The sequence below is a fragment of the Balaenoptera borealis genome (assembly GCF_965194805.1).
Source record: "Balaenoptera borealis genome assembly, chromosome: 2".
Taxonomy (NCBI): Eukaryota; Metazoa; Chordata; class Mammalia; order Artiodactyla; family Balaenopteridae; genus Balaenoptera; species Balaenoptera borealis.
In genome coordinates, this window is record NC_138867.1 from 175570922 (window position 1) to 175580212 (window position 9291).

A 9291-nucleotide genomic window follows, 5' to 3' on the forward strand; every position below is an offset into this window, starting at 1 on the left:
TCAAGTATCCTTTGTAGTTCTTTCAGGGCTTGACAGGCTTCCTGTCAGGGTAGCCAGACCAGAATAAAACTCATTTGGAACGAGCAAAAAAACACGAACATTTTATGGAAGAAATAAAAGTATAACAAGTACATGAAGAGTTTGTTCAACGTCAACAAATAAATGACACTCGTGGGCTTGAAACTGGGGACGTCGGAGCCATTTTGTGGCTGCATGACGTCACCGCTAACGGGCATGGCGTCACTCGCAGGAAGCCACGTGACGGTTGAGCGAGAAGCCCCCCCACCCCCGGAGCAGAGTTTAGTCTGCGCATGCCTGGCTCGAGGCCGCTCTCGTGTGCATGCTCACGAAGGCAAAGGGGGCGCGCTCAGGACACGTGCTGCGGTGGTCGGCGCGCGCACCGCCTGCCCCGGAAGCGGTCGGCTTACGGCGCGGCTGGGCGCTAAGATGGCGGCGGCGTGAGTTGCATGTCGTGTGAGGATCCCGGGGCCGCCGCGTCGCTCGGGCCCCACCATGGCCGTCACGATCACGCTCAAAACGCTGCAGCAGCAGACCTTCATGATCCGCATGGAACCTGATGAGACGGTGCGAGCCAGGCCGGAGCCCGGGAGCGGGAGCGACGGGTGCCGGGGATGGGGTGGGGGCGGGGAGGCCGGGAACCTGACAAGAGAGGCGGGGAAGACGGCGCGGAGCCGGGCCGTGCCCATTCTCCTAACGGGCCTGACTTTCCCAGATACCCTGATGGTCCCCGGCTCAGCCCCTGGTGGCTCGGGCGGAGCTCTTGGATCTCTCTCCAGGCGAGGCTCCACCCCCGGGGCGCCTGCCAGGCCCCGGGTCCAATGTCAGTGTCTTCGCGGGGCGCGGGAGCCGCGGGCTCGGATTACCGGCCGGCCTGCTCTGGGATGGGTCCTCCGAGTTCCCAGCTTTGTAGGCTTCTCCTCGGGACGTTGGTGGCCGAATCTGGGAGTAGTGACCAGGAGATGCCGGGTGATGACAGCAACGACGATAATAATAAACGGTCTTGACTTTCAGTGGTCCGTGTTTGTTCTTCACCAGTCGCTGAGCGTTTTTGTGTTATCTTACTAAATCTGCGAAGTAAGCTTGTCATTTGGGGACTCTGAGTCTCCCCACTTTACAGATGCGGAAACTTGGATTAAAGAACTTTGGTATAGTTGCATATGCACAAAGCAAGTCATGGCAGAGCGGTTTCAACTCGGAATTGCCTAAAGTGAGAGCCCACGGTCTAAACATGATGCTGTCCTTTTAGCTAAAAAGAGACTTAGGACCTAACAAACATATGTACTTGGCACTTTTTGCACAATTTCCCCCACGAGGGAGACATTGAAGTTCACTTTTTGTAGAAAAGGAAACAGACTCAGATTTTTTGACCAGCCTAACTTTTTGATTTGGGGCAAGTTGGTTAATCTCTCTGTACTTCTGTTTTTCTCAAATATAAAATGAGGCCAATGGTAACTTTCACTCAGTTATTATGAGGTTTTAAACTTGTGACCCGTGTACGTTTACAATAGCGGTGTCAACTTAGGATTCTCTTAGTAAAGATGACTCTCAGCAGCATGGAGTGAGGAATGGTCCTATCTCCCGTTTATTTTGATTTGCGCTTCATCATGTTTACATCATCTGAAATATGTGTTTTTTCTTCTCCCAAATAAATGTCATCTCTATGAGAACAGGGACTTGTGTTGAGTTTTGTTCTCTGCTGTATCGTCACTGTCTAAAACTGCACCTGGCACATATCAAGTGTTCAGCAAATATTCTGTTGAATGGTGGAATGGTCTAGTATGCTTGATTATGAAGCTTAGCTTCTCATCCATCAGGGCTTGCAGCCTGCCCCCAAACTAGAAGGGAAGAGAGAATCTCGGGGTTTGCAGTGACTGTCTACCCCTTCCTCCAGGTGAAGGTGCTGAAGGAGAAGATAGAAGCTGAGAAGGGTCGTGATGCTTTCCCCGTGGCTGGACAGAAACTCATCTATGCTGGCAAGATCCTGAGCGATGATGTCCCCATCAAGGACTATCACATCGATGAGAAGAACTTTGTGGTCGTCATGGTGACCAAGGTGGGTGATGTATGCTGGTTGGGAGGGTGGGTGGATTAGCTGGGGAGCTGGCAAAGAGCATGTGTGCCCAAGAGAGATTAGCCATGAACAGGGTGGGGCTGAGATGTGGAAGGATGTTGGGGCTAGATAGAGTTACTGATGCCTGCTCCCTTTTTCTGGGTGTCACAGGCCAAAACTAGCCCAGGCACCTCAGTACCCCCAGAGGCTTCACCCACTGCTGCCCCGGAGTCTTCCACATCCTTCCCATCGGCCCCTGCCTCAGGCATGTCTAATCCCCCACCTACCGCCAAAGAGGACAAGAGCCCATCGGAGGAATCAGCCCCCACGACGTCCCCGGAGTCTGTGTCCGGGTAAGGCAGGGAGCAGCAGCCCCAGATTGGGCCCTGTCTTTCCGGCACATTTCAGCGCCCACATTCGTGGTTCCACACACCTTGGGGGAGGGCAAGCCACCAGAAGCCAGGGTCCGATTTCTCTCTCTTGAATTTGCAGCTCTGTTCCCTCTTCAGGTAGCAGCGGGCGAGAGGAAGACGCGGCCTCCACGCTAGGTGGGTGGGTGGTCCCCAGAGCGAAAATGACTGGGTGCCCCAGCCATCAGCTGGGCCTTGTGTGGGTGTGGGAGGGCCTGGGAGCTGTCCTTCCCTCTCCTTGGTGACCCGCCTTTTGCCGCTCCCTCCACAGTGACTGGCTCTGAGTACGAGACGATGCTGACGGAGATCATGTCCATGGGCTACGAGCGGGAGCGGGTCGTGGCCGCCCTGAGGGCCAGCTACAACAATCCCCACCGGGCCGTGGAGTATCTACTCACGGTGAGGTGCGGCTGCTGCCGCCTGGGGAGTCCTCAAGGGAGCATGCAGGCTTCGGTGCCCTGATGGCTGGTCAAAATCTGCCCCCAAAAGCCTTTGGGTTATGGTTCTAGCCAGGAAAGACCTCCTGCAGGAGCCTGGACATGAGCGATGGGGTGGACCTGTGGAGGGCAGAGCAGAGGCTTCACGTGTCTCCCGCCAGGGCTGAGTATGCAGGAAGGAGGCAGTGGGCAGTCTGTGCTTTGAACTAAATAGGACCCCTGACAGGGAATTCCTGGGAGCCCCGAGCCGGAACACGGTTCTGTCCAGGAGAGCCAAGTACCCGAGCAGCCGGCCACAGAAGCAGGTGAGTGGATTGGGAGGTGTGCATGTGGGGTGTCTGCTGTCAAGGCACCTGACTCATCCCAACCCCCCATACTTCAGGGAGGCCAGGGTGGTGTCTGACCACACCCTTTCCTCCTGCCAGCAGGAGAGAACCCCTTGGAATTCCTGCGGGATCAGCCCCAGTTCCAGAACATGCGGCAGGTGATTCAGCAGAACCCGGCGCTGCTGCCAGCCCTGCTCCAGCAGCTGGGCCAGGAGAACCCCCAGCTTTTACAGGTACAGGCCTGGGGGCAGAGGGAGTCAGTGCAGGTACCATCTCTCTTCTCCTGGGGGGTACCACAGCCCCAGAGAGTGAGCCTGGCCCAGCGTGGTATGTAGGCATCTATGCTTGGAAAGCAGGACTAACGACAGCCTTCTGCTGTTCCATGCGACCTAATGACCTACGTGGTTTCATGTAATGCTCTCAACCACTCTATAAGGTGTGGGCGCTACTGTCATCTCCACTCCATGGAGGAAGATGCCAGAGGCTTGGAGCAGCCTGGCAACTGGTGGAGTGTGTGTCTGCCTCCAGTCTCTGGATCCTGTGCTCTGGCTCCACTCCGCGTTTAGCTGTTGCTTCCTGAATGTCCGTAGGGTTGTATGGCAGCACCCAGGACTGCTGTGCCCTAGTTGGTTTTGGGACCACCGTGCTCAGCAAGGCTCTGTCCTGTCCTCGAAGGTTCCTAGGCAGAGGGGCAGTGGCCCCTGGGTGTGACAGGGTCTTCTGGGTCCTCTGTGAAAGCCTGCCTCTCCTGCTTCAGGCGTCTGCTGCTTCTACCCCCGACTTTTCAGTCTCCTGTGCTGACTCCTGCTCACCTCCAGATGTTGGAGGGCCAGGGCTGCGCATCTCCATTTATCTGCAGTCAACCCTGGGGCTTTCAGTCTGTGGCGACCCTTAAATCCATATGACCAGTCTGGACCCTCTGGATGCCGTGCTCTCCCGTGACTGACTTGATACCTCCATGAAAATGCTTTCTAGATATCCAAGACCAGAACAGATCCTCCCAGCCCTCCCTAACCCCGCAAGGACCAACCTGGGGTTGCTTGAGCCCCAGGCACTGGGGGCCTGCTGGGGTTGTCCCTCACCTGTCCTCTTTGCTCTACTTCCAGAACATCTCGCTCAGCCCAGCCCTGCACTCCACCTCTGTGGCTGCCACCTCATCTTCTCCCAGGTCCCCTGGCGGCCACCACCCAGTTCTCTGCATCTGCACAGCCCCCACGGTCCATTCTCCACTAGGAGCCAGATTCCTAAAAACGCACTTTTTCCTTTGATGTGTAAATTTTCAGATGTACATAAAAATAGAGAGAGGCATATTAGAACCCCCAGATACGCAACACCCAGATGAGTTAATCTTTTTAAAAGGTACACGGATGTCTTTCCCTATTTAATCCTCACCACCGTGGTGTCCCATTGCACTAGAAGGCATGAGAAGAAAGCATATCTGGTCCCTGCCTCTCTGATCTTCTGCTTCCTCCTTCCCTTCCTTGTTTACTGTTTTGCCACATGGATCTTTTGCTTTTGGAATTTTCCAAATGAACCCCATCCCTGGGCCTTTACACTTGATGTTTGCTCTACGTGGAGGGAAACTTCCTTCCCCATTCCGTAGTTCACAGGGCCCTCTCTCCTGGCCTAAAGTGTCTTTCCCAGCCCAAGATCTACCCTAATGTATGTCACGCCCAGTATTTACATTGTAAGTAACTGTCAACTTGCTTGTTTATGGCCTGTCTCTCCACCCTGGAACATCAGCTCCTCTAGGACAGGGCCCATGTCCACCGTGTGGCTGTTTGGCCAGAATAGACAACCTCTAAATATTTGCTGAGTGAATGAAAGAAAAAGCAAGGACTGTGACAGGGACCTGGGGAAGGGGGGGACAAGGGCTGTGGGTCACCATCACTTCCTCTGTCTCCCACAGCAAATCAGCCGGCACCAGGAGCAGTTCATCCAGATGTTGAACGAGCCCCCTGGGGAGCTGGCAGACATCTCGGACGTGGAGGGTGAGGTGGGTGCAATAGGCGAGGAGGCCCCACAGATGAACTACATCCAGGTGACACCGCAGGAAAAAGAGGCTATAGAGAGGGTAAGAGATCTGGCTGAGAGGGATGACCTCATGGGTGGGCAGGGCCCCTACCTCTTGCTCATACCTGCCCGTCTTCCCGCAGTTGAAGGCCCTGGGCTTCCCAGAGAGCCTGGTGATCCAGGCCTACTTCGCTTGTGAAAAAAACGAGAACTTGGCTGCCAACTTCCTCCTGAGTCAGAACTTTGATGACGAGTGATGCCGGGAGGCCAGGCCGCCCACCGCTCCCTCCTCCCCACCCCCAACTCCACAAAAGTTTTATAAAAGAAAAAAATATATATATATTCATGTTTATTTAAGAAGTGGAAAAAAAAATCAAAAACTAATAAAAACCAAAACACTCCACCCCAACTTCCCACTCTCCTGAAGGGGCCCTGCATTCCCATCTTGGCCTGAGAAGACCTGGGCCAGACAGCTGTCCTCCCATCCCCCACCCGAGCCCAGCCTGCTCCAAGAAGCTGGCAGGACTGGAGGTGACAGATGGGCCCCTCTTGGCCTCTGTCCCAGCTCCCTGCAGCCAGATGGAGAGGCGGCTGCTTGCTTCCCCATCCCCCAAAGAGCCCCTGAGAGCTCCCCCGCCCTCTTGCAGGGTGAGGGGAAGCTGGAGCTCCAAACTTTGATCCTCCATTGGAGTGGCCCAAATCTTTCCATCTGGGGTGAGCACTCAGAGGCCCAAGACCCCTCCATGGTCTGGCCTTGGCCTCCATCCTGCATCCTTTTGCTGGGGGGCGAGGAGGTCTGGTTTGTCTTGCCTGGGTAAGGGGAAACATCAGAGTCATTCTGGAGGTCAAGGCCACCCCCCACCGCAGAACAGAACCGTGTCTCTGATAAAGGTTTTGAAGTGAATAAAGTTTTAAAAGCCAGTCCTGTGGTTTGTGCCTGCTGGGGCTTCCCACTCCAGCTTTATGGGTCTGGGGCTAGTTGGGCACAGGAGATGCGGGAATGCCGTGGAGGGGCAGAGGGGTCTGTCAGCCTCTGCAGACTGTGGCTCCCAGTGTCTCCACTCCCCCTCCCCCAAGCTGTCTCACTCCCAGGCAGTGGGCCCCAGCCCTGGCTCAGCCTTGGAAGGGCTGCTTCTCCCTGCCCCCCACCATCATCACCACAGTCTGTTTTGGCTACACTTCCCCCCTGGTAATTGGCTAATTACTGGAGATTAATGTTGGTAAACAGAAGCCTTCTTCTCCTCTGCCATCTGCTCCTCCATTATTTCCCCACTGCATCCCCCTTTCACTCCCCCTGAAGCCCCAGAGTTAGTCGGCATGGCCTAGAGTCCCTAAGTGAGCAGAGTCAGGGAAGGGTGGGGATTCCCTGGCGCCAGGTGCTGGGGAAAGAACCAGGGTGCCCAGGGAGGGGTGTGATAAGAGAGGATGCAGAGCTCTTCAGGGGTGGGGCTGTCAGGCAGCAGGTTTTATTGGGAAAGAACACCACTCAGGAGCTGGGTGTCGCAGAGTCTGCTGGGTCCTGGGCTGCAGCAGCGGCCATCGCAGCAGCTCGTGCCTCCTTCTTCTTTCTTTGTTTCTCCTCTTTGAGGCGCTTGCGATGCTGCTTCTCCAAGTCCTGCAGCAGCTCCTGGAAGCGGGCACTCCTCGGGTCCACGTGGTATCCCAGGCGCTCCTGGGCCTCAGCCTGCAGCCGAGCCCTCCGCTCCTTGTCCGCTCGCTCCTTCTCCCTGCGCTCCTGCTGCTGCCGCTGCCAGGTCTCAATCATCTGTGGCATCTTGGCCATGCGCTCTTCAATGAGCTGCTCCCTGCAGGGGAAAGAGAGTGGTCAGTGAGGGCAGCCAGAGCAGTACCCATCCACCCATACCCCGCCCCCAAGCCTTTGCCCACATCCTGCCTCTCCCAACTCCCCCACGTCTCAAGATGAAAGACTGGGAAGACTTATGGTGGCCATTAAAACTGTGAAGAAAAATTCTTGACAAGTGAAGAGAGGCGGGAGAGAGAAACCAACATGTGTAGCCTTGAGCATGAGAGAACCAAGCCCCAGTAATTCCTAGGAGCAGACCCCAAGTCAACGCAACATTTCCCTGAGCTGTCTACTGAATGTCGCATGTCATGCCAGCTATTCCCACAGCTCACTCCTCCATCCTACAGACATCACTGAGCAACCGCTGCATGCCAGGCCTACTTCGAGGCACAGAAGTGAAGGCAAGAAATGGATTGGACCTTTCCCTCCAATCCTGTGAGTTTGTAGGTGTGAGTCGCTGTCCCATTTTAAGAATTAGAAACATGAAACTGAAAGCCCCATGGCAGGGGTTAGCCAGCTGGGATAACTGGGGTTATCAGAGAGGTGTTCACATCCTAACTCCACCGTTCACTGCCTAAGTGACTGGACAAGTGACTTCACCTTCCTAGGCCTCAGTGTCCTACCTCTAAAATAAGGGTGGTTCCCTCTTCCTCTTAGAGCTGCTGTGAGGACAAGAACAATAAACACCAGGAACACACCTGCCTGCCTTTGGCTGCCCCCTCCCTTCAGTAAGTGGCACAATCAATGTCCCTGGTCTTGCCTCCATTCTACTCCAAATCCTTCAGACCTGCCTCCAAGTCTGACCTCTGCCCTTGATTCCATGCCCCATCACCTCCCACTCTTCCCCAGCTACACTAATGTCCAGGCTGTTCCTCAAAGCACATTCCTACCTCAGGGCCTTTGCACCAGCTGTTCCCGCTTCCCATGACTACCACTGATCATTCAGGTTTCTGCTTAAACATTTAAACGTCAAATTCTCAGAGAGGCCTGAGGCCTACCAAACCGAAGTCCCCCTCAGGCATGCATTCTCCACCCAATTTTATCTTCCTAATGGCTCTCTGTCACCACCTGAAATTATCTTTTTGCTCCCTGCTGTATCCTCAGCAGGGGGGACAAGGCCTTGCGCACAGTAGGCGCTCAGTAAAGATTTGTTGATGAAAGACTAAATGAACTGTTATTAAGAAGTCTGTTTTGTATCTAGGTGAGGATTCACGTAAATACTGCATGCAAACCCCGCGATAAAATGCCCGATGGACTAAGTACTGCTGTTGGGACACAGTTCACCCGCGGCCCGCAGCCCCGCGCCTGCCCGACCGCACGCACGCACCTGGCTCGTAGCTTCTGCTCCTCGGCCAACTGCTGCACCCGCAGCGACTCCTGCATGGCCGCCAGGCTCGGGTACCATTCGCGCTCCTCAGCCTCCAGCTCGTGCAGCTGTTTCCGCGAAGGCCACAGAGAACCGGCGGCCACACCGGAGGCGGCGCCGTGCCGCCCGAACTGCTTAGCTGCGTAGCGCGGCCCCAGCTGCCAGGGCGGGGTCAGTGGGTCATCCGGGTCGGGCCACCAGGGCCCCTTTGAGCGGCGCGGGGGCGGAGGCGCTCGGTAGGCGCGGGAGCCCGGGCCTAGGGTCATCGCCAACCCGAGCAGGCTGCGCGCCTGCCTTACGGGCGCAGCCATATTGGCCGTACGGGGTCCTCGCGCGCTGGCCGGGCTGGCCAAGGCGCTGCCTGCGCGTGAGGTTTGCTGAAGCCCCGGAGGAGGCCGGTAACTTCCCTACCGCCTCTGTTCCGGGCAGGGAGGATAAGAGGGGAGTAATATTTTTTTTCACACATCTTCAAGTGTAATTTTAAATTTTATTGTAGCAGTTAATTTATTAAAGTCGTATTTAAAATTTAATTTTATATTTTAAAAATAGCAATTACTTTCTATGTTAAAATTTAAATGTTTAACATTTAAAATCATTTAAATATTTAAACATTCAAATGTCATTTCAATTTTAAGTTCAATCTACGTAGTACTTTATATTTTAATTTAAATATTTTAAATCTATTCAAAATATTTAAATTTTATAAACATTTAAATATTGTTCATAACATTATTTATTTTATGCTTTTTTTTTTTTTTTTTTTTTTTTTTTTATGCTTTTTAATTTGATCTTAGTATCTTTGTTAAAATTTTAATTTTCAATAATTATTTAAAGCTTTACTTAACATTTATTTTAAATATTTAC

General features: G+C 54.0%; 2 protein-coding genes across 3 annotated transcripts; one reads left to right on the forward strand and one right to left on the reverse strand.

The window, feature by feature from the left end:
• The first annotated feature begins 328 nt into the window (after positions 1 to 328).
• RAD23A (RAD23 homolog A, nucleotide excision repair protein) lies at positions 329 to 6178 on the forward strand. 2 transcript variants are annotated; one of them, XM_082379757.1, is made up of 9 exons: positions 329 to 585; positions 1913 to 2074; positions 2243 to 2424; positions 2564 to 2619; positions 2753 to 2880; positions 3145 to 3223; positions 3347 to 3477; positions 5154 to 5318; positions 5401 to 6178. In XM_082379757.1, the coding sequence occupies exons 1-9, from the start codon at positions 514 to 516 to the stop codon at positions 5512 to 5514; spliced, it is 1089 nt and encodes a 362-aa protein (XP_082235883.1). In that variant the 5' UTR covers positions 329 to 513; the 3' UTR covers positions 5515 to 6178. The 2 variants fall into 2 exon arrangements, with proteins under 2 accessions (XP_082235883.1, XP_082235882.1); XM_082379756.1 differs by having other exon boundaries at positions 471 to 585; positions 3344 to 3477.
• A 515-nt stretch (positions 6179 to 6693) lies between these two features.
• GADD45GIP1 (GADD45G interacting protein 1) lies at positions 6694 to 8772 on the reverse strand. The gene is made up of 2 exons (XM_082379771.1): positions 8389 to 8772; positions 6694 to 7062 (listed from the first exon to the last, which is right to left on the reverse strand). Exons 1-2 carry the CDS (start codon positions 8736 to 8738, stop codon positions 6744 to 6746), a joined length of 669 nt encoding a protein of 222 aa, XP_082235897.1. The 5' UTR covers positions 8739 to 8772; the 3' UTR covers positions 6694 to 6743.
• Between the last annotated feature and the right edge of the window lie 519 nt (positions 8773 to 9291).

Bases quoted from the DNA above. Each gene is read 5' to 3' on its own strand.
- GADD45GIP1 (XM_082379771.1), bottom strand. From the start codon at position 8,738: ATGGCTGCGCCCGTAAGGCAGGCGCGCAGCCTGCTCGGGTTGGCGATG. The intron at 7,063-8,388 runs GTGCGTGCGTGC...TTTCCCCTGCAG, and splicing joins GAGCAGAAGCTACGAGCCAG to GGAGCAGCTCATTGAAGAGC.
- RAD23A (XM_082379756.1), top strand. From the start codon at position 514: ATGGCCGTCACGATCACGCTCAAAACGCTGCAGCAGCAGACCTTCATG. The intron at 2,075-2,242 runs GTGGGTGATGTA...TGGGTGTCACAG, and splicing joins TGGTCGTCATGGTGACCAAG to GCCAAAACTAGCCCAGGCAC. The intron at 3,478-5,153 runs GTACAGGCCTGG...TGTCTCCCACAG, and splicing joins AGAACCCCCAGCTTTTACAG to CAAATCAGCCGGCACCAGGA.